The sequence below is a fragment of the Vanessa tameamea genome, chromosome 19, assembly GCF_037043105.1.
Source record: "Vanessa tameamea isolate UH-Manoa-2023 chromosome 19, ilVanTame1 primary haplotype, whole genome shotgun sequence".
Classification (NCBI taxonomy): Eukaryota; Metazoa; Arthropoda; class Insecta; order Lepidoptera; family Nymphalidae; genus Vanessa; species Vanessa tameamea.
The window spans coordinates 6,645,453-6,669,715 of record NC_087327.1 but is presented as its reverse complement, the minus strand read 5'-3'; the positions used below and the strand labels follow the sequence as shown (position 1 = coordinate 6,669,715).

The 24,263-nt window shown below is 35.6% G+C and overlaps 1 protein-coding gene across 1 annotated transcript in view; it reads right to left on the bottom strand.

Annotated features, from left to right (window-relative positions):
- Positions 1 to 24,263, bottom strand: part of LOC113399362 (cell adhesion molecule Dscam2-like) — a 93,666-nt gene that overhangs the window by 2,814 nt on the left and 66,589 nt on the right. The window contains exons 13-34 of the mRNA XM_064217933.1: positions 23,863 to 23,998; positions 23,548 to 23,667; positions 23,246 to 23,410; positions 21,608 to 21,752; positions 21,022 to 21,170; positions 17,209 to 17,419; positions 16,661 to 16,856; positions 16,258 to 16,424; positions 16,087 to 16,169; positions 15,637 to 15,774; positions 14,822 to 15,022; positions 14,545 to 14,674; positions 14,284 to 14,468; positions 13,892 to 14,071; positions 13,428 to 13,616; positions 12,964 to 13,191; positions 12,362 to 12,570; positions 11,793 to 11,907; positions 11,183 to 11,348; positions 4,184 to 4,335; positions 2,524 to 2,688; positions 316 to 423 (exon numbers count right to left, since the gene is read on the bottom strand). Coding sequence (XP_064074003.1) covers positions 316 to 423; positions 2,524 to 2,688; positions 4,184 to 4,335; positions 11,183 to 11,348; positions 11,793 to 11,907; positions 12,362 to 12,570; positions 12,964 to 13,191; positions 13,428 to 13,616; positions 13,892 to 14,071; positions 14,284 to 14,468; positions 14,545 to 14,674; positions 14,822 to 15,022; positions 15,637 to 15,774; positions 16,087 to 16,169; positions 16,258 to 16,424; positions 16,661 to 16,856; positions 17,209 to 17,419; positions 21,022 to 21,170; positions 21,608 to 21,752; positions 23,246 to 23,410; positions 23,548 to 23,667; positions 23,863 to 23,998 — 3,538 coding nt within the window. The remainder of the gene's footprint in view (positions 1 to 315; positions 424 to 2,523; positions 2,689 to 4,183; positions 4,336 to 11,182; positions 11,349 to 11,792; positions 11,908 to 12,361; positions 12,571 to 12,963; positions 13,192 to 13,427; positions 13,617 to 13,891; positions 14,072 to 14,283; positions 14,469 to 14,544; positions 14,675 to 14,821; positions 15,023 to 15,636; positions 15,775 to 16,086; positions 16,170 to 16,257; positions 16,425 to 16,660; positions 16,857 to 17,208; positions 17,420 to 21,021; positions 21,171 to 21,607; positions 21,753 to 23,245; positions 23,411 to 23,547; positions 23,668 to 23,862; positions 23,999 to 24,263) is intronic.

Genomic DNA, 24,263 nt, shown 5'->3' with positions numbered 1-24,263 from the left:
TTTCCGTCTTAGTTAGTCTTGTCTGGAATCGATCATTTTTTAACCGGATAACAATTAACTTAGCTCTTTAAAATTGTCGCATACAATACTTAAAAGTTAATATAAATCCACCATGTTTAAACACATATTGTACGATTAGTTTCAACCACGTGTGAGAGGGGTAGCAAGTGTTTGATACCTTATGTCCTGTTTGATCGGTAGCCCTGACAACTTTTTTGCAAATTTATTATAATCGGTTACTTATTTCAGACGTGAAATTGGCTAGGAAGTTCTGATAGCTGAATAAAAATTAAATAAAAAGGGAAATAATTTTACCATGATGCGAGAGCGGCACGCAGTAGGAGGTACCGGCGCAGTGCCGTGGCCGGACCTTCTCGTAGCGACTCAGCTGCTGCAGCTCGCAATCTGAGTGGTGCTTTTCAACTGTTAGAATATTGTACCAATGTTTACCCATAATCATAAATCTTAGTAATTAAGATTTCACAAAGACCAAAAAAAAATTATACTAATCTGATGTTTAATATTGTTAATGAAATGGAATATAACAAGTAAGTAAGGAATACTACAAGTAGTGTGGCAGATTCCTATATGCCAACACTTTTTGTGAAATAGTAATTTAAGTGCAGCCATATTGCTTCTTCGAACACAGGTGCATTAGAGATAGTTACTTTTCCACCCCAAAAAAATCGGAAGCATCTTAACTCTAAGTTTTTTTTTATTATATACGTAGGTGGACGAGCCAATGGGCCACCTGATGCTAAGTGGTCATCACCACCCATAGACCCTTCAATCCGGAAAACCGCTATCCTGCTGTTTGGCGGTAGAATATCTGATGAGTTGATGGTACCTTCCCAGACAGGTTTGCACAAAGCCCTACCATCAAGTACAATCTGATGAAACTTAACAAATAACTTGTGGTAGCTTTACTTTAAATAGTTTGGTAAATGACGATTCAAAATTGCTTGTAAAAGCCTACTTGAATAAAGTATATTTTGATTTTGATTTTTTGAACGAACACGAGCCTCCTATCTCATGGAATATAGTCGTACAATTTATCCACTAGACCAGTGGAGCAGTGAATTACTGTTTGGTATAAATGATAATATATCACGTCATCGTACAACGATGACAGTAATGTTTAATAAAGAATATTGCTAATATTTGAATAATTATGAAACTATTATTTGTTTTAAATGCATTTGTTTTTTTAAGTCTTCTACTTTTTTATCGTTTTGATGAACTGTTATGGAATCTGTAGATCGGAATACATTTCAACTACGATATCTGAATACCGTTTAAAGTTATTGCCACTAACTTTGTAAAAACTTCAGTCTCGAGAGAATAACTTTTCCTTTGATCGGATTGTTTTTGGAATCTCTGTCTTTTTATTTCATCTGAATTGAAATAAAATATTTATTAATACTGTGAAGTCTCCGAGGCGAGATTCTTTGTTCTTGTAGAATCTTTGTTTTATAAAATAGATAGGCGGTCGCTTCAAAAGGCCAGCTTCTGGTGAGTGGCTACCATCACCCATAGAGATTGGCGCTGTAAGAAATGTAAACCATTCCTTACATCACCAATGCACCACCATGAACGGAAATTAAAGTTTTATGCCCATTGTGCCTGTGATAGCACTGGCTCACTCACCCTAAACACTGGAATACAAATATAGTAAGTATTGCTGTCTTGCAGTAGAATATGAAATGAGTGGATAATTACTTCTCAAAATAGGAACCACAACCACCATCCAACTTCTAGTACTACTTCTCTACCACCAAGTAAATAATCTTAACCGAGGTTTGACGCTCAAGGCCGGGTACCACTGATTTTTCATTGGCTTAATTAGTGTTTCTAATTAAGTGCTCGGCGGTAACGGGAATCTGTAAATCGTGCCGATTAATAATCTGTCACTTGTGTATCTGACAACCCAAAAGCGAGGAGAACTTGGCCCAGTAGTGGACCATATACAGGTGATTTTTGTTATATTGGAATTTATTTTAAAATTAGTTTTACAAACACAACTAAAACGGTGGAACACTATTAATATTTTATGTTAGTTAAAAAACATTAGCCCAAAAATGTACTTATAAGAAAACAACAAGTTCTGTAGGTATAAGAGGCAGGATGGGATTAGGCTTATGGCAATATGGGCGATTCCCATAGGACTTTAAATCTGTAGAGGTTCTTTCGTCAAAGCTATAAAAGCAAATAGTAATCTGAACAAACTCCATAAGTATTTGGATTACTTATTTATCACTCAGTCTTACATCCTATAGTCAACCAATCTAAAAAAATTTAAAGTGCATTTAAAATTAAGATATAGGTAAATGAGACACGTGAGAAAAGTAAAACTTTTTTGCATCAGAAATGTTTCATCCAAAAACGTTGCACTTAGTTTCCACCTTGACAGAAAATGGTTATTTGAAGAGAAACATACAAGTAAACACGATCAAGAAGTAAATGGAGGACAAAGAGATTTGCATTTTTTGGTCCATAGGTTCTAGCTATGTGTGTAATATTCACCGTCTGCCCTCTCCCTGTGCCGCTGCGGGTGCTTCCTGCAGGGTCGGTGCGGCGGCGCGTCGTTGTCACGATGCCCAAACGTGCGGAACTGCAGCGTGTGGTCAAGCGTCGCGGCCGTCTCGCCGCCCACCGCAAAAGTCGCGTACGGACTTATCTCGTATACATCTATTACACCAATCAATTCCATAGCGTTATCATTATGAGCTAAACTATTTCTACTTACATTACGCTTATGTTATTTAACGAGGAATGCTCGACATATTATGGAAAGACAAAGTTTCCCATAGTCAAACAACGGACTCGTCGAAATGACCGAATGATTGAATCAATATTTCCCTCCTAGCACAAGTGATGGGTGTCCAAATGTTTCGAAACTAAAGCATTTCTTCGTAATGGTAAGTAAAATGGGAATTGCTTATAATATTAATTAATAATAAACGGTTTATGTAGTAGGCATTCAACTCCATTAAACCTTTTTTCTATACGAGAACATGAAGCGTTCGCGTGTCGCGTCTATAGTCTAAATTTAAAGAGGTTGAAACTGCTCCTTTTTTGATATTACATACTAAAACCGTCACTAAAGAACGCTTTATCTTATAAATAAGACGATTTTTGCAGTTAGGCATTGCAAAAATCGCCTTTCCATTTATTAATATAGAAGAAGATAATGCATTCATACATTTTGTATTCAGAGCGCCTATCAATGTATCATTACTCTAAAACGAACATATGTATCGAATACTTTACTATATTAAAAATATTAGCGACTTGGAGCCGTTTAGAATAATTTTACACACAAATAAATTGTAAAAGAGATAATAAAATAAATGTATTTATGTGTCTGTGGGTGGGTGCTTTATATTGTTTTTTAATGGTACTTAATATGTTCCAATTCATGTTCTATATATGTTTAAGATATTATATTGTGTTATATAAGTTATCGCAGTAATCCGATCACCTTTTAGAGTGTGTTTACTAGAATTCATTTCACGGTCTGCAGAATTTAATCTTGAAAGAAATAGTGTAATGTCTTCAGAAATGCGTTATAAAGCATCATTAAGAGCATTCTCCTAGACGATAGAACAATATTGCCCCCTATAATCTCATTGTATATAAAAACTATTTTACAATATAATTTTGGATGCTGAAGCAAAAAATACTTTTATCGTCCCAAAGTATGAAAAAGGTATTTTTTGCATTTTGGTATTAGGTAAACTAAAAAAACTGCGGAGAAAACTGCCATCGAATTTTAAATATCTTATTTGACGTAGACTATCAATTCGTAGCTAGTCTTTTTAGAAATAGGTACGCTATTATTTATATTTTTATATTTATATATTTTTTTTCTGTCTGTCTGTTTGTTCCGGTTAATCTCTGGAACGGCTTGATCGATTTTGACGGGACTTTCACTGGCAGATAGCTGATGTAATAAGGAGTAAAATAGGCTACAACAATTAGTTTCACACTTTTTTGTTAAATATAAACGCGCACAAACGGCTAGTTTATACATATATTTAATAAATAAATTCACACACACACACATAAAGACAGAAATTAAAAAGACAGATTTAATCAAGCTAGCTCTAACAAAATCATGCATTAAATTTAAAATAATATATAATGAAAGAATAAAACATCCATGTCGTACATAAATTCTCACCGGATGCCGGGGACAGTTTATCATGCTTGTAGTCGTGTTGGCAGTTCCGTATGTTTTGCTGTTCGGGACAGACAGACTTATCGGTACTGGCTGCGGAGTGGCTACAGCGACGAGTTTCCTCCTCGATTTGATCCCCACAAGAGAGAAGCGTGCTAAAATAGGAATGTTCTTGAATACTTTGTTTTAGTTATCGTTAAATATGTCGTTTTATTTATTTGGTGGAAAAATAACGACTGCTTTTATTGACAGTTCTTTTCGGTAGAAAATAAATCGAATCGGTGGAGGTTTCCATTTAATATATATTTGGCGATGTCCGACGTTATCTAGGCGTTGCGACCAATTAACCGGCATATGGGACCTCTAGAGTACCTCAATTTAATCGCATATTATGTTTTTATTGTTGTAGTAAGCAAGTAAAACTGAAACCCAAAACACTTGGTTTAACAAATATATATTTTTAATAAGCTTTACTTATTCTAAAGCATTAAAAAACATCTATAAATATAATTATAAAGTTTACTATTTTTTTCTAATTTAGAAAGTATCTTCTATCGTTTATCGATTTCCTAGAAAATCTTATCTGAAACATCAAAAACCCAGTTAATATTTTTCTCTGTCACAAAATCATTTGTGTCATAGAAAAATAGTTTGGGCGGACATGAAAGCAATTTTTAAGGCCTTAAAAAAACGTCTGATAGCGCTAGTTTGAGTTGCTACTGGAATAAATTATATTTTCATTTGAACAAGTCACGCGTGGATTAAATTATAAAATAATATAACTTTATTGTAGGTCTTCCAAAAATCATATTATTTCGGTATTCGTTTAAAATAAAAACAAATAGACATTCATTAGGCAAATATGTTTAATAATAGCATTCGGAACTTAATTTAGGAGTGTCCCAATAGGCGATACTAAGTTTCGCTCATAGCACGAGTTAGTACCTAAAATTGTTTTGCGAAATGGTGCTACTAATGGAGTTATTGGTTTTCGCAGAATTATAGATTTATTCTGAATTTCAAATATCAAAATTCAAAAACAGAATACACGTCTTTTCAATTACAACAAACCAGTAGAATTGAAACATTAAATATGTAAAATACTCTTTACAAAAGTTAATGGCTTCTGTGATGTGTCATTTTATCTCAACAAGATAGGAGCGTGTCAGAGTGTAGATCCAATAAACTTCGTACATTTTTATTGCCTCGAAGAAATTGGCAGACTAACATTATTTTGTTTGTACTTCCTATCGTTTGAAAATGTTTTCATATTTGACAAATGTAATTGAATAAATAATTTATAATGAATTAGGGGTTGTAGACAGTTAATTAAATTGAATTTAGCATCCACACCAATGACTAACCACGACATAGCACGCAATCTCACGCACACTTGTAGTCACTTATTCATTCGATTGAATAGAAACTTCGTAAACACGTGTGTGTAGTTTTCTAGTATAGTATTATAACCGTACAATAGATGTGTGTGTTGTATATTTTTTACATATAAATTAAAAGATATATTTTAAAGACAGACTTTAGTTACTTTTATAGAAATAAAACAAATGTTAAAAACTTATAAACTCAAACCAATATACCCAAAAAAATTAAATTTGTCGAAGCCGCTTTGATATCAGAATTGTTTCCAGATATAATTGTAATTAAAATTTTATAGCTATTACAAAAACAAAAATATTGTACTATACTAAAAAGGTAAATTAATTATTTTCCTGTTATTTCTGCATATCGGGTTGATACGTTGCATATTAAATTTGGAGACATCGTTTATTATGTCAACGTAGTCAGAGCGAAAGATATCATCCAGGGCACGTTGCCCAATCAATCTATCACAGATAAACTAAAAAAAAATAATTAAAATATTTGTAGATTTATGTATCTACCTACTATTCTGTTATCTATCAACATTAAAATTAACGAAACTATATATAGTTTTATATAGAAAAGTAATCATTTTTACGTCAAAAAAATGTAAAAAAAAATCTTGCCGATATCTTAAGTTCGATTTATTTGTTTTATTAATCCTTAACAACAAAACTTTTAGATTTTTGTTATTTTTGTCGCTTACATTTTGGTCGGAAGTTTTAGAGATATTTCAAACTACAATATATTTGAATGTATAGTATGTTACATAAGCATAGTACTTTGGAAATTATCGCTTTCTTCAATATTTATTGGAATTATTGTTATTAGCCAACAGAACAGTAAAACAACATATCGAAGTTTTTTGGTTCGAAGGGTGAGTGAGCAAGTGTATTTACAGCCACAATTGTCATAATATCTTAGATCCCCTGACTGATAGTGCATTGACCGTAGACGAATAAGTGCAGTTGTAGTGCTTGTGTCTTTGGGTGAAGATGAAATAACAATAGTAATATAAATAAATATACATCATTATTTTTATATTCAAGTCAGCACGGGTAGCAAGATTAAAATCTTCGTCCTCAATTGCTTTCCAAAACGGCTCTTGAAATTAATTGAGTTAAAATAATACCCCAAACTCATTGTCTGATTATTCACGCTTGAACAAAAGTATTTGAAAAGTTTCTATTAAAACCTTATCCTTGCATTTATAAAAAGGGTCATGAAAGTGATTATATTTAAAGGGTAGGGTTATTATATAAGGGTCGAATGTCTGGAATACGTGAATCTTAAACGAAGATTGTTGATTCAATCCCGGACAGCATCACTGTTTTCATGTTTCATGCATCTCGTGCTCAAGGGAAACATCGTTAAGAAAATAGTATATGTCAGATAAATTTCTGCTTTATGTTAAATGGAATAAGAATCAAACTCCTCCTCCTACTAAAGAGGGGAAGCCTGTTACTGCTTTAATATATAAGTAACCTTCGGAAGCACAGTTTTCTAAGATCAGGAACTAAGCCTCCATACCATTAACAATGCGGATAAGAGATTGAAAACGAAAAACGTAGTCGACGTTAAAATTATTTACGTATCTTTTAACCAATTATCAAGTCACTTTAAGCAAAGCAGCGATCTATATATATATTTGAAATGTGCTGATTAAATCCACTTATTTGATACCCAACAGGGCACATTTCACATATTCATTTCTTTTAAAAATCTTATGCTCTCTAAAGGGTGGCGTAGTGAATTATATATAGCCGTGGAATTATATCATATAGACCATAATTAGGAGACGATCAAAACGCTTCTAACAATACATAATTTGTCGAATGATATGATAAGTTATTTCGGGACAGGTCAGGGCCGGATCTACCATATGGCTTTTTGAGTTTCAGCCTAGGGCCCCGTGGATCAAGGGTGACCCAGCTAAGTCAAGTCAAAGTCAAAAATAGACGATAATGCGAAAGAATCTATAACTTTATTAAATTAAACAGATTGTATGGTTTGCAGCTCTGCGCGTCCTGCAATTTATCAAACCCATTCAATTAATTTAATTTAAGTCTACGTTCAGATTTATCTTAGGTGGGCGCCTAAGTAGTGTTAGCCCAGGGTCCCCTAAACTTACGGTCCGGCCCTGGGACAGGTGAACTTAAACACATACCGGTTGAAATCATATTCATAGTGTTTATCCGTAGTCAAGTAAAAAATAAAGAAATAAATAGTAAAAAAATGATATTATTAATTGTTTTTATGTGAATTTCTTGTTTGAATTTGGAAACGTTACAATTTCCAAGCTATTGAAACGTATTGCGAAAAATATATTAGAAATTCAGAATTTCCAGCACGTTCCAGAGGAGATGTAAAGCAACATGAAATGTGACTTGTAGAATAGACACTCTAAGTGGCCATATTTTCCTAAGTTTTAGCGCAAACGTTGGCGACATCCGGTGTTCTTGACGTACTGCGGACTACTAAAATATATATGTATTTCAAAGTAGCGTTTGCCTTTCCTGTTTTAATATGAATGGTGATGCAACAGAGTTGTTATAATATATCATCTATATATATATATAAAATAAAAGGTTGTATATCTGTTTGAGAGTAATGAACTACAATACCGATTACTATGAAAGTTGGCACAGATAATATGTATTTCTTAATTGAGAATGGTTTTTATATAGTTATTGTTACTCACCGTAAGATGGCACTGTAACTCATAAACTTCTACTATGACAATTGATATATGTATATGTAAAGGCAGGTTACTTATATTTAAAAAAAAAATGTTAATTTTTTTAAGGTCTTGGTTTATTATTATTTTATTATATATATTTTGAAATAATTGTGGATATCTTAAGACTTAAATAGAAAAGTGTAAGTAACAAAGATTATACTTTTTAAAATTCATTTCTGAGCAAGAAGGCAAACGGCCAAAAGGAGTATCCATTAATGTTCATAATGGTTATGAAATGTAAGATATTATATTTATTTCGCATGTTATACACTGTCTGTCTCCATATAATAATCTAAGTATTTATTATAGATTGAAGAATAAGAAGCCTTATGATAAGAAATATTTGGAACCAACAGAAAATTATTAAGTGGTATATTATAACATTCTTAACATATATATATTTTACTTAATCTACAACCTTAAATTTTATTTACATAAGATTTTTGTAGACTTTAATAAGTATATACAAATAAAAAATAATGTACAAATCGTATAAAATCCCTATTTTTCCGCGATAATATTAAATCAACCAATAAAATTTTATCTTCTGTATTCTGAAACTATTGAACAGATTTTAATAATATATTTTATAGAAGTAATAATACGATGTTAGCTACAGATCTGCTGCGTGTACTGTTATAGCCTTGAACATCTATTCGGTGCCGAAATTTGTCTTCCTATAAAATGTCCCTGAGTGTGCCACTTGGCATAGGCGTTCACTTACAGCTTCCATTGTTTTCTGCCTCCAGCCACCTCGATATTTCGAATAATTCAATAAACGTATCTCAACCTCTTCAATTATATTATTAGTAGTGTATAATAATAGTAGCAATCTATTTTTATCGTGGCCGATGTTGAATCGCCCTCTCTACCCTATGATATCCCCTTTTAACCTACTTTAGAACTTTCAACCCTTCCTTTAAATATAATAAAATGTCTGTAGCAATTTTCTTCTTTGTTCAGGAAATATTAATGGTATTTAGCAGATTCCGTTACATAAATTCCGAGCAATTTATTGCTGATAGCCTTGGATCAAAGGAATTGCTGACCAAAGATCAAAATAAAAAATTACCTTTACATAATGTACTAATTCCCCCCTTCGGTTACATTCGCTTGTGATTTAGAACAGGTATTATGTATACTTTGTCCTTGAATCTATCCTAACAATGCGTATGCAAAATTTTACAACGATCGGTTGAACAGTTAAGACGCGTGATAAAGCATAACAAACAAACTCAATCACGCAGTTATAATATTAGGATGAACTTAAATAATCTTGTAACATATATTTTTTCATTATATAAGCAATATAAAATTGAAGTTGAATTAATAGATATTTCATTTTAATTACTTATTATATAGGCTGGCGGATGGTAGTAAGTGGTCACCACCTATACATTGGCGCTGTAAGAAATATTAACCATTTTTTACATTGTCGAAGCTCCATCAACCTTGGGAATTAAGATTATATCGCTTGTGCCCGTATACACTGACCCACTCATCCTTCAACGTTTAATACAACGCCGATGCCGTGTAAATATATATTATGTTTTTTGAGAGATTTGGAAAGTTAGGTGATAATCTCACGAATCGGATTCGTATGATGTTTTTTTGCATCAGACACTAAAGCTCTTTAATTGGGAAGTATAGTACCATATACGAATATAAAAAAAATAACGCCACGGTTCTACGAAGCAGAGCCATAACCAATAACCAAGCTATTCAATTGTATTTCGAAGATATTTAGTAAATTTACTCGTGAATTTTCAAATAATCCAATATTTTTTAAGTTATTTTCCATTTTGTAATTTATGAGATGACAGCAAACACTTCATTTTACTTGATACGAAAACATAAACTTTATATTAAAAAATGATTGATGGTCCCGTCTGGATCTGACCTAATGACCTGTTTATTTTGTATCGAAGCATTCTATAATTAATGCCCATTCACGCAAGCCTTAAAAAGCGTTACATTAAGATGAAGCCGTTCGTATTTTCAAACATCATAGGATCAAATTCGGTCTAAATTAGACGATAAAATTTAATATGTTATAAAAGCCATACAGAGAAAAATATTGTTGATAACTTTTTGTAAGATACAAAAAGGGGAACGGGACTGCTATTACTTAATATCTATATTATAACCTAACTAGGTGTAGGTGTAGGCCTCACCCACCTGATTGGAACTAAATTGTACAAACCTATTTTTATAACTGCTACAATTCAATCGTTTTATTATGAAAAAAGTTTTTATTATATATTCAAATTTATTTTAGCAATTTTCGTATCATTACCGTCAATAGTATCGTTAGTAAGGGCTTATTTATCACAGCTAAACATTTTTAAAAGTAAAGCGTTTAACAAATATTGAATTATATGTTCATTCACAAAATATTCGTACTTTTATTGTTAAACGCATACATATAAAATTTACAAGGAGCGGAACCGTGGATTGATGTAGTCGTTCGGCCGGCCAGTTCATTTATATTTCCATTCATCTTTATTTTCGAATAACATTGAAACGTAAAACAAATTTAAAAATGAAAAATAGACACTCGGTTGTAATGAAGTTGCTTTCGCTACATATTATGTATTAAATAACAGACCCAATGGAATAAATTATCAACGTTTGAAAATAACTAAATAGTACTGACAAAATTGTTATTGAAATCCCCTGTGAATTAAAACAATAACAAAAAATGGACACTTTACTGGAAGCCGCGTAAAAAAACTGCGTTCTAAATTTAAATTTTGCAGTCTCAACTTTATTTACAATCGCGATCTTCACGTCAAAATTTATGGCTGTTCGAAAAGTCTAAATGAATCGGAGGTATGGAGTTTTGTAACTTTTGTTATCGTTTAATTACTTATATTACTCACCTGCGCTTAGCCATCAGTACGAGGAGCAGTGCAGACACGGCAAGCGCGGCGAGAGCAGCAAAAGCGAGCGACAGTGCTCCGAGCACGCGGTCTGTGCTGTCGCCGTTACTCACTGTGCTTGTTGGAATCCCTTCAGTCTGGAAAGCCACCGGCCGTCGGAGTCGTTCTGTGTTTTTTTTAGAACAAAATTCCATATTTCATTTGATCTCCCTTTACTTTTATTGGTATAGGTAAGACAAGTCAGTTGTTAGAACATCTGAATCTTAACAGAAGATTGTTGGTTCACCAAATTTATGCATCCTCAAATTCGAGTACCTCTTCGAGTAGAATTTTCACGTGATAAATTTTTGTTTTTAATTTCATTGTTTTCCTTCGCCGTCAAGCGTCGTGCTCGAACATAATGACAACATAAACATCCTAAGGAAGCTAGATACGCATGTATGAGGTTAAAATCTGACAAATGTGTATCCAAAAATTTTTATTTGGAACTAAATTGTCCAGTGGGATAATCTCCTAACCTGGGATCTTTGCAAGACATTGCTTCATTGGTATTATTGGCATATATCACACAAGATTGATACATTTATTTTCTTTATTACAAATAGTTTACCTCCGGAATGTGTCGTGGTAGCTGCATATATCACAGCTTGTTGTCGACTGGAATCTGTAGCCGTCCATAGTTTTAGAGCGTACCACGTGCCTACCGCCAGTCCCCCGATCACTACCTATTGGAATTGTTGGTGTGTTATTTACCATACATAATAATTTAGGCGATTACCATCACATGAACATTGTCCACAAAATATGATAAAAGTCAAGATACTAAGATCGTTTTAAAATATGTTAATACAAAATATACAGATTGTTTCAGTACATCGCCATTACTTATTGGTACTATTTTCATTAGTGGTTCGTATTGCTCGACTTTAGGCTAATTTAGTATCAGTGGTTATTTATGCTTGAGGCATTCTACTTAAGAGTTGTGTATTTTGTAACTCGATAACTATGTTTGTACAATCTGTATGGATTTATTTTTTAAATAAATTATGCAGAAAGCTGACGTATATGTTTATCTATCAGACTAAATATAATGGGTAGTTTACCTTCGAATATAGTATTTTCTAATAAAAAGGGGCGAAAAGATAAAGCTAACTATACAAACTCTCATTCTGGTCTTACTTCTCGGTGATGGTGCAAAGAGGTGAGATCTGCGTCCCTCCAGACGAGTCCGGCGTCTGCTCGCCTCCACTGCAGACGCACAAGCCTTGCGGAGCAGCGCACGGCTCTGCGCGCGTCGAGTGCGAGCGCGCTGCTGTTGCTCCACACGGCAGCCTCCGCACCCTCTTCTCGATCACTCTCGGGATTTCCTCCGCCTTCCCACACTAGTACTGGACAATGTTGATTGGAATTATTTATTATATTGGTACAATATTTTTGTTGTGTAACACCTTCCATTTCGTTTTACTTGCAATCTGTGGGAGTGATTTCGTGAAAAGTAACGGAAGTGTGTAACAGGAAACCGATGAATTTCGCTCTAGTTGGCGGTCAGATGATACCAACACATTTTTCGAGAGGTTATAAGTTAATGTTGCCTATTATCAGATGAGATATCACGTTGTATGTCTGCTTTGTATATGACATTGCGTATTATTTATTAAAAAGCGAAAAACAATAATAGAACAAATAGCATGTTGTAAAATCCTTCATTAACAAAACTAAAATTATCTGGTAAGTATTGTATGGATAAAAATTAGTCAATACTTTCCATGCTTGAATGTTACCTGGAGGTTTCGTCCGCACAAGTAAGGGGGCAGATGGCGGTGAAGAGCCAGCTCTCGAATGCGCGACGGCCTTGACTGAATATGTTGCTCCACATGATAGCGCTCTCAGCACCACACTAGCTGCTTCCCCACCTGCTTCTATTTTACGTTCTTCTTCACCTCGGGAGCTAGTGGGTTCCGCACCCTCACCACTGTCGTCACGGACGCGTACCCAGAAGATGGTGAAACCTATTACAAGTTAAGAGACTAGTAAATTTCTATAAGCAACATTACCCTACATTCGTATTTAAACTTCTTTAGTTTAAAACTGTTATTTTAGTTTAAAATTATTGTTTACTTCTATTATATTTAAATTTAATATAGATGTTTGGTGTAACTACTTTAACAATTTTTGTAAGTCAAAATCATATCTGGCTAAATGGAGAGGAAGAGATTCAAGAGATGATTTCTTAAACGATGCTTACCATGTGGGGGTGCAGCAGGGTGGTGCGTGGTACGCCAGGCGAGGCGCGCCAGGGTGTGTGCGGCGCGCTCGAGCGCGAGTGCGGGCGCGGCGGGCGGCGCGGCGCACTCCACGCGGTACGTCACCTCCTCGGAGCCGAAGGAATTGCGCGCCGAGCACGTATAGTTGCCGCTCGTCAGCGCGTCCACTTCTAATACGAATATCCATTTACAATCGATAAAATAAAAATCGTCACAATCGATTTTTATTATACCCAGATCGTCGATACAGGCAGACATCAAACATACATAAGAATTTGAATCCGTTTTGTCTTTTCTAATAATCTTGTATTTCTTGGTGATAAAAAAATCGTGACCAAACCAGCTATATAGTTTTAAATATTTCTTGACTGAATGGGTATGAATGTGCCCAGTAGAAGACTCGTACTATCTTGGAAATAGGTAGTACGATGATCACAGCACTGACCATGTATAGCCAGATGTCCGTGCGGTGTGAGATGTGTCCGCGGGTCGTGTGTGACGGGCCGGTCTCCGCGCAGCCAGCGCGCGCGCGGCGCCGGCTCCCCGCGCCACGCGCACGCGAGACGCAGCGGCCGCCCGCACTGCACGCGCGCCCATACGCCGAACGACAGCAGTCTCACTGCCGCTATGTACAACAAGATAGAAACTTAATTTATCTGGGTATTGCACCCAATCAACGGTCAATAGATAGTTATTGTGAAGTTTTCCTTAAATATTTTGAATTAAACTCCTTTCAACCATTTATTCTGTTTCGCAAAGAATTATGTAGGATAGACAAGAGAACAATATTACTATATTAAGTACATAAGTAACGAAAATTGCATGAAGATACCTTACCTCTAGAGGTAGTCGTGGCAGGCTGAGGTGCAGATGGTTCTCCCTCTCCAGCTGCAGAATGTGCTGCAACCCACGCTTCGTATGTAGCGCTTTCCGACAAAGACCTTAATTCCGTGAAACCGCCGAGACCGACTGACATTTCAACATCTTCCGCTTGAACAGTGGTTGTTTGTGGAGGACGGTCCCTTTAAAATAAAATCTTATTCGTACAAAAACACAAAACATATTCAAAATATTATTTGAAATGGCTGAACATTATACCTTCCAAGTTCACGATAGAAGACGGTATAATACAAAATAGGTCCATTAGGTCGACCTGGGGGTAGCCAGCTAACTGCCAAAGACGTAACGGATGTCGCGATCACTTTCACTGCAGCTGGTGGTCCTGGAGCTGCAAACAGGTCTTCCAATTTACATAAATGTTTGAAAATTTTTTTGCTCATGCCTTCTCATCTCACAGCGATTGAATGAATAAAACTTTAAGCCCTTATACAGCAGAGGAACATTTACATAAAGCTCGTATGTTAAAACAGCTCACCATCTTGCTGCGTAGTGCAGTGTATAGGATGAGCGGGCACTCCGTCGCCGGCGGCGGTGTAGGCCAGCGCCTGCACGGTGTAGTTGCTGTGCGGCCGCAGCGCCAGCAGCAAGGTCTCCACGCCCGCCACGCGCTTCACCTCCGCGCCCGCCGCCGCGCCCGCGCCGCCGCCTCGCACCTCCCACTCCAGCCAGTCTGTCGCTGCCGACAAACAACTGCCTTCGCTCAGCCAGGAAGGTGTGAGGATCGAGTGTGTCATTATGTCATTATATCAGTATATTAGGTACTGATAATTTCATCACCCTCTTACTTATATGTCACCCAATTCAAACAATTCCGTTTTTCTTCATTCTTCGCGTCTTTGTTTGTAGTTAGAATAAAATAAAATATTTATTGATATGGATGTGTCTAAGTGAGTGAGTTTATGCGCTTACGTGAGTGAATGAGTGTGTACTATTTATTCAACTAAAATTTGTCAGCATTAGTTCTGTTTCCGCGTTAGTTTTATCACAACTGTTGTCGTTGTAATTTTAAGAATCAGGCGTAGTTTCTACTTTATAATCTTGTAAAAAAAATTTAGTGTTTTATTAAAAGTTGTGAACATAGCTAATAAATAGCGAAAAAAATGATTACGATGTTCTTTACTAATGAACATACTATAATTAAAGGATAATTTAATAAGCACCTAAACTAAAACCACTCAGAATTAACCATATTTTTATATTGCACATGATTGAAAATATCCTGGCATATAAATTAGAAACGTTCTAACTAATATTTAAATGGTTGGTCATATTTTACCATAATTTACTCACTATGCTCCGGACGATAAAGCAGCTTATATCCCAGGAGAGCACCGTGATGCGCATGAGCAGGGGGAGGAGACCATTCCACTTTGAGACTCTGAGGAGACACTGCGCGACAACGGACGGCTCGCGGACCTTCCGATGGCACTACCCGAAAAAACATTATATGTATTTTCATATATGTGTTGCATCATTAGTTCATATTTCATTGTGGTTTATTGAATTATGCCAGTTTCTTTTTGTGGTCTTTGTATCTAATTACGAGCATATTGTAACAATAATCGGTAAATATACGAGGAAAATATCTAGTTTAGACTTACAAAAGTTACAATGTCAACGTATCTGCTATTTGTAAAACTTAAACGGGAATCGTAAGCAATTTAAAACTCTATTTATTTAGTACTCAAGTTAGAAAATGATATGTCTATATATTATATATTCCTTGTAGTTTTCCCTTACCACTCTCCTGAGTAAGGGTGTTAACAGGAGCTGTAGCTGGTCCAGCACCTGCACTATTAAACGCTCTGACGCTAACTGAATACCTAAAAGGGCAATCAAAAGTTCAACATTTCTTGACGTATTAGTAATCAATACACTTCAATAACTAACCATATGTTACAAATAACTTACCTCGTAAAATGTTCGAGACTTTCAATAGTATACTTGGTGACATGTCCCCTAACTGTGGCAAATTCCATTCCAACACTAGCACCGCCGGATAACGTACCGTCAGCGGCAGGCCACCACCATACCGTATATCCTAATAATTCCCCATTCCATGCTGATGTTGGTGGCGCCTTGGATAAAAATAAAATTTTATTTAGTTTTGCAAAGTTACAAACTGGTTTAGAATAACTTTTCTTTTTACACCAAAACTTACTTCAACATTATATAAAGTAAAATCGTTAAACTATTGTTTTATTAAAACGATGTATGTTAATGAAGCTATCATGGAGTCGACTTATTCAGTAGATGGATTTAGTCTATAATTAAAATGTTTTTGCATTCGGAACTAGGAAACAAAACATACTACCTGCCACGCAAGTTCTATAGTGGACGGGCGCGGAGCGGACGCGCGCAGACTGACGGGCGCTCGTGCCGGCGGTTCGTGTGACGTCAGCGCCAGCAGTGCGCGCGTGTGTGCAGACGCGAACTGCGCCGTTACTGTGCGTGCGCGCACCAAGTACGCCGTCGCCGGCTCTAAGCCTGTTATCGTTGCGTCTTCCGTCCTACCACACGAAATGGAGTATAATACTTTACGAACTTTATTATAAAGATTTTGATATCTCTTTTTAAATTTTAAATTACTTCAAAAGCAATAGGATTGTTTCAATCCATTGGAATTTTAACGTGCTTAAAAGTAACATCAGCCTGCTTAAGCATTTAGGGAAAGCGAGATCTAATTCGAGTAGATATCTGGGATACGAGTTGGCATCTCTCCAAACTATCTCTGAGGTTCACCGAGTAGTTCATTATTGGAGAGTTCGAGCCATACATTCGCTATCGCAGACTGTGTCTTGAATAACTTTAGTAGGCGCTTTTAAAGTATTTAGATTACCTACAAATTTAATTAAAACTTACTCAGTGTAAGAGTCCATGGTGTGAGCATTGACGGAGACGTTATGTGTGTCGGCGTCTCTCCAAGCATCGGGATTAGTAGAGTCGTGCCTGCGATATTGCACTACATAGCCCAGCACCGGGGAGTTCCCGTCGTAAGGTCTTCGCCATTGTAAGCGGATTGATCGCGATGTAGTGTCTAGTACTCGAAAGTTGGCCGGTGGTTCTGGTGGTTCTATAGAACAGTTGAATTTATTGTTATACAAAAATATATGTTTAAAGAAAGTAAGGTATCTAACACGTAACACACTGTAAATTTCTCACATTAACAGCCTGTAAATTTCCCACTGCTGGGCTAAGGCCTCTTCTCCCTTTGAGTAGAAGGTTTGGAGCATATTCCACCACGCTGCTCCAATGCAGGTTGGTGGAATACACATGTGGCAGAATTTCGTTGAAATTAGACACATGTTTTCCTTCACCGCCGAGCACGAGATGAATTATAAACACAAATTAAGCACATGAAAATTCAGTGGTGCTTGTCTGGGTTTGAAGCCGAAATCATCGGTTAAGATGCACGTGTTCTAACCACTGGGCCATCTCGGCTCATTTTCTGTGTGTATATCTATAATAATATTTAATGAGGTAATAAGAAGTGCAAAACTACTAAATCATTACCGTATACCAGAAGACACATCGCGTTTCCGAGAAAGTTATACTCTCTAATAGGTGGCAGAAACTATTTACCGACGGTTATGCTCAACCGTGGGCAAACGTTGTCGATGTACATCAATAATTAAATAATTGTATATATAAATTAATAACACAACAGTATAATGAATAGATATATCAATCCATACATGTAAATGTTTAACGCGCAAGTCACTCATTCTGTAATATAATCCCGAGTGCCTCTTAAAATTTTTAATTAAAAAATTCAAATCTTACGGCGGAAAAACTTAATAGATAAGGCGAGTAATCTATACATTATGAACATAACATACAAGCCCAACCGAGTTCGTAATCACTAGCAATAAAAGCAATTTGATCACAATGTCTCAAATTCTATCGACTCCCCTTTCCAATTGGAGGAGGACTAAAGATATACAAACCTTATATTTAAATGTATCATGTGATATACTAAAAGCTCTCCTATGTTATGCGCTACAAACAGTTCTTGAATACAACACTTTTTTAAATTCATTTCATCGAATACTTATTGGGCGTTACCGATAAATAGGCCGCGCTCAGACCTCACATCCTTTACGAGGTTCGGTCCAAAAAATCGTTAAAAAAATATGAACAAGGATATTCTGTAAAAAACGAAGACGAAAGTGATCTTAGTATTGTATTTCTTAATATTTCAATGTAAATAAAAAAATATGATATGGATAGGTTAAGAAATAAATACAAATAATAACAAACTGAGAGCGTATTTTTAATTTTTATTGTGTTATTCAAAACGTTTATCGTTTTTGCAAGAGCTATATATGATGAAATATAAGTTATATTCAGTTTTACCGGTAACGATTACCTAGAAAAAATACTAATGTACGATAAAACACTAACTAAAAACTCCTTCGAGTGGTGTAATTAAAGTTAAAAAGGCTTAACTATATTTTAGTGGTTTACACGGTAAATAAGCTGGAGTAAGCTGTTATACGCTTTGCTTGTTTACATGAGCACTTCAAGCACCGTTCGCTCCGAGGAGCGAAAATACTGCCCAGAGACGCCCAACAACTTTCGTTGAGTTTATTAGTTTAAAACGGTGGTTTCAAGGGACTATGAAGTATCTTCGGACTTGTTTTTTTTACATTTTGATCAGATTATTTTTTTTAAAGAAAAAACAACATCACACTATCAATTGACATACATATATACCACCGATCATCGACTGTTGACTAATCCCAAAATTATAGAATTTCATACATTGCGGATGTATTGGGGTTTCCACAAGATCAATTATAAACAAAAATTAAGCACGTTGTTTTTTACTCAGATGGAATCCGTAAAATTTAGTCAATATACTCTATCTACAGGGCTATCTCAGCTCATTATTATGGTGATAATATATTTTAACGAAATATCTTTATTTTTACGCCTGACCTCCAGTAATAGTAAGGGGCAATAAAAGTCACAATAACCGTAAAGAATCGGGTGAGTGCGTGCCGGACACTCAATTTAGGGTATGAGATAGATTTATTTTGCCAGTTGTACTTTTATTTTTAACTATTCGACCGGTTACTTATAACACGACAAATAATACAACAAAATGTATAAAAAACTTAATTAGTTAAGTTATATTTAATTATAGCAAATAGTTTTAATAAGTATCAATATCGCAATGGTTAACAAACCGCATAGCGATCAGCGATGTAAAAAGTCGATCAAGGTTCGATCCTGACCGACCTGACATTTAAGCTTAATACAAGCTTCAAGCTTAATAAGAGAGGTAGATATAAATAATTCCTTAAAATGGGATATTGCTAATACTAGTTTTTAAAAGTTATTTGTCTCATTTTATGTCAGTTTTTATATTACTGATTTTATGCTTTTTACAATTTTGATGTTAAAGTTTTTGTCATAAAGGTTGGCTGGAAAAAATATTTAATACCTATAGCAATAAGGCTCACGCTTTTAAACTACTGAATATCCAGTGGTGATGATGCATTCTGTTTGTGTGCAATACACTTTAAATAAATGTACAAATGTCTAGATACAGTTAAAAAATATAATCACATTTAATTTAATTAAAATCTTATTAGACGGAAATTTCTCTGAGTTTATGATTAATATGGACAACGAAATAATTAAATTATTTCGTTTAATTTATTCGTAAAACACGGTGTGATACCACGATGCCGGAGGTTAAATTCCGGCAAAGTGCAGTTCGTAAAGCACTTCTTGCCTTGGAAATTCATAAGTCGAGTGGACCCGATGGCATCACTCCAATCGTGCTACGGACATGTGCTCCCGAGATGGTGCCATAGTGGTGGACATAGCGAAGGCCTTCGATCGCGTGTGGCACAAAGCGCTTCTTTCGAAGCTTCCTTCCTATGGGCTTCCCGGGAAATTATGCAATTGGATTACCAGCTTTTTGGTAGATCGGAGCATCAAGGTCGTTGTCGGCGGTGAATGCTCCGACCAAAAATTCGTCAATGCTGGTGTTCCACAAGGCTGCGTTAGAACGCATATGATAGATCACCCACTCTGTTTCTTCTGCATATTAATGACTCAAAGTCAAAGTCAAAGTCAAAAATCTTTATTCAATATAGAAGTGTTTACACTTGCTTATTGATTGTCAAAAATCTACCACCGGTTCGAAATTTAGCACTTCGGTTTTTTTTTTTTGCAAATCAGTAACATTCACTGCTACTGCAGACGACAGTACCGTAGACATCTCATACACCGGCCGTGCTAATATTTCTCGGGAAAACGTCGAAGAAAACCGGAACAAACTTGTGTCTGAAATCGAGTCTTCGTTAAACAAAGTCTCCCTAGTCCACTTCAACCCCAAAAAGACGCAAGTTTGCGCGTTAATCGCCAAAAAAACACCATTCGCCGTATCTCCACGATTTGAGAACATTCCGATAGTCGCCGCAGCTAGTATCGGAATACTTGGCATTGACATTTCGAGCCTCGTTCAGTTCCGCGGTCAATTGGAAGGCACCTGCAAACCCCCTTGGTGTTGCAGATGTCCATGGGCGGTGGTAATCACTTTCCATCAGGTGAGCCTCCTGCTCGTTTGCGCCCTATATTATAAAAAAAATAATAATAAGATAATCGTAAAACATTGTGAAGTATATTGTATAAGGAATTAGTCTGGCAACATCCACTAACCTTGTACTCCGAGGTGTACAAAGTGGTCCGACCTGCCGTAGGGGTTGGACGCCTGACACCGATAAACACCAGAATCCCTCCTATCGGCTCTCTCAATTACCAGCTCACTGCGCAGTCCCTCCGCACTGCGAGTCTCTGATATACTCATCCTGTTATTAACGATTTTGTTTTAACTAAATTAGTTTCATACATAAACATGTCTTATATTTATAAAATTAATATGGACACAAAAATAGTTAATATTGACATTTATTGGCTGCAGCCAATGCGTCACCAAATTTGAGAAATAAGATGTTATGTCCCTTGGGCCTGTAGTTACACTGGCTCACTCATCCTTCAAACCGGAACACAACAATATTAAGTATTTATTGCTATTTGACGGCAGAAGGCACATTATGAATGGATCGCACCTACCCATTTGTATTTATCACCAAGTAAAAGCATAAGTATTTCTGCTAACGAATAAAAATATGATTATTGTTCAAGGTAGAGAAAGTTAGTTTAAATAAAGTTGGAGATAATGTCAATTTTTTTTATATTTTTTTTCAACTTGAATCTCAACAGTAAAAACTTTATTATAAAATACCTGTAATCAGAATTCGGCAAAGCTCTCCCCGAATGGCTCCAAGTCATAGATAGAGGATTGTCGCCTCTCGCAACGCAAGCCAACCGCACCGTGTCTCCCAGCTTCGCTGTTACGTTTACCGATGGTGTTTCGAATCGCGCCGGTTCTATACGTTGAGCAAAAACTTCAGGTGAAATTTAATATTTTTTTATATTTAATTAGTCTACTATGTTGATTATCCTCTTATTATAAATATATATATGTTATTACATATGAAGGAGGAGTGCATTTGTAGTGAGGAATTCTTTTCACATTCTTTTCACACGTGAAAAGTGTATGCAAAATTTTACGATAACATTGGCCAAGGAAGTGCTATATTTCGTAGACAATCAAAGTATTGACAGCTGACTGAACATTACATAATCTATAGCTCAGAACGCTTTGACAGATCTCATGGCTCCATTGTTGAAATTGGTTGATACGTTTTAGCTCTAGACAGAAACAAACAGGATAAATGCAAACACTAGCTTCATAGCAGTCGTATTGATTATTAGGTTTTCGTCTCGTCAGTAGCTCAGCTACAACAGATTCCTCAGTAATAAATTCACTTGAATTATAATTGTATTAAAAAAAAAATGGCCATTATTTTATGACTGTGATAATAATGTCGTTCAGGTGCACTCTCTTCTCCCTCACTCTGATAATGCGAATCCGACACGAACGGAAAGAGTTCTGGCGCAGGCTTTACGTAATTTTCAAGGCACGGGAGTTTATTTCCACTTCCAGACTCCGGGCTATCACTGAGAATTTTTCGACAGAAAAACCCAATTACTTTTTATCGGCCCGATCTGGCTTTTGAACCCAGAACCTCAAGCCTTATATCAAACAATTAAGCCAACGAGGCAGTAGCATATGACTATAGTCAATATATCTGTTCTAAAAATGAGGCGAATTATAAGGCCTAACTGAAAAACCTACGAAATCAATATATATAAGACTTATAATAAAAAATGCAACTAATTTCGAAGTTCGTTTTGGTATATATATCATTATAAGGAACTCTTAAATTTTAACTATTGACGTTACAAGCGAGAATTTCATGTTTTTATACATAAAAAGTAAAGAACTGACTTGAAGCCGAAGGTTATATATAAGTTGAATAAGTTGAAGAACATAATACAAAGAAAAAGTATTCTATAGTGAAAGAACTTTAAAATATTTTTTGTTGTATAATAACGACGTAAACCTTTAATGTTCCATACAAAGTCAGGCAGATTCGCTTGTTTATTGATAAATGATAAGGATAAAGCGATATTTCGATAGTATCGCTATGAACATAAAATGTAAAGGGCTCGACGATGCGGTCTTGTGGTTTTATGAATCCAATCTTCGACTTTTAGGTTCTCGTAAAAATATAGGCCAAATAAAACGTAGCAATAATCTTAGTATGCAGATGGAAGACATATCCCAAAACATATTAAACGACATTTTCGTTACTCGGTAAATAAAAAGCGAGGATGAAACTCGGAATACTGCTAAGAGTCGGGATTAAGTGTCACAAATCGCTTGCGCCATTATGTTTCCATTTAGTACATTAACGCAAACGCAGATATGAAAAGAGGGTTACAATTTTTTATAGTAAATGCATTTAATACTTACCGTTAACGTGTATCGTTAGAGTTTTAGACAGGGCCGGTGCTACGCCATTTTCTGCCCTACAGCGATATTTTCCAGAATGTTCCGCGCGGGCTGACTCGAGCCTCAACGAGCCATTACCGAGCACTACCGGATCAGATACTCCACCCAAAGCCGTCTCTGTACTACCTTGTAATTGAAGATAAATGTTTCTGGATACTTAAAAGTTTTTATACATATTAACTAAAAAATATTGTTTACATTTAAAAATGCAATATATTATTTTGTAGTAAAAATAAACTGTTTATTAAGTAAAATGTGCTTACCAGTAAACTTTGTCCAATATATTGCGGGCGGTGGATGACCTCTTGCTTCGCAGTTGACTGTTAATGATCCATTCAACAGCACTGCACCATCCAATGGCTCTATTTGCCAATATGGCGGAACTATTGACAATGAAATATAAATTTAGGATTTTTATATTCACATGGAAGACAAAGCCAGATAAAACTTTCTTAACATAAAAAGCCAATCGTAAAAATATTTAAACACCCCTAGATGTTTCGTTTATAATATTTTACATTGATGAACGTTTTGGAGAAAATAACTAAAATATGATTTCGAAATATTTTTATTCTTACCCTTAATGGCTAGCTCAGCGGACATGTTTGCCTTCCCGGCGGTGTTGGTGACGACGCAGGTGTAGACGCCGCTGTGCGCTGCGGTCAGACTCTTGAACAGGAGCATGCTGTAGAACTCAGCACCTCGCTCGTCCACCTTTGTGTCATTATATACTAGTGTCCATTATTATAATCATTTTCATGATTTATCATCTCTCCAGATTTTTGTAAAGTTATTAATTCTGTCTGCGATAATTATCCATAAACAATTGTGGAAGTTTCCACATGCAGCAATTAATATGACGGAAAATGTAATATATCCGATCGTTAAGAGCGGGTTATAAACCAAAATTACGAATCATTGACTTGATTTCGCATGGGTAGATCAAAGCTAGTTCAAAGTAAACAATGAAATATTGTAT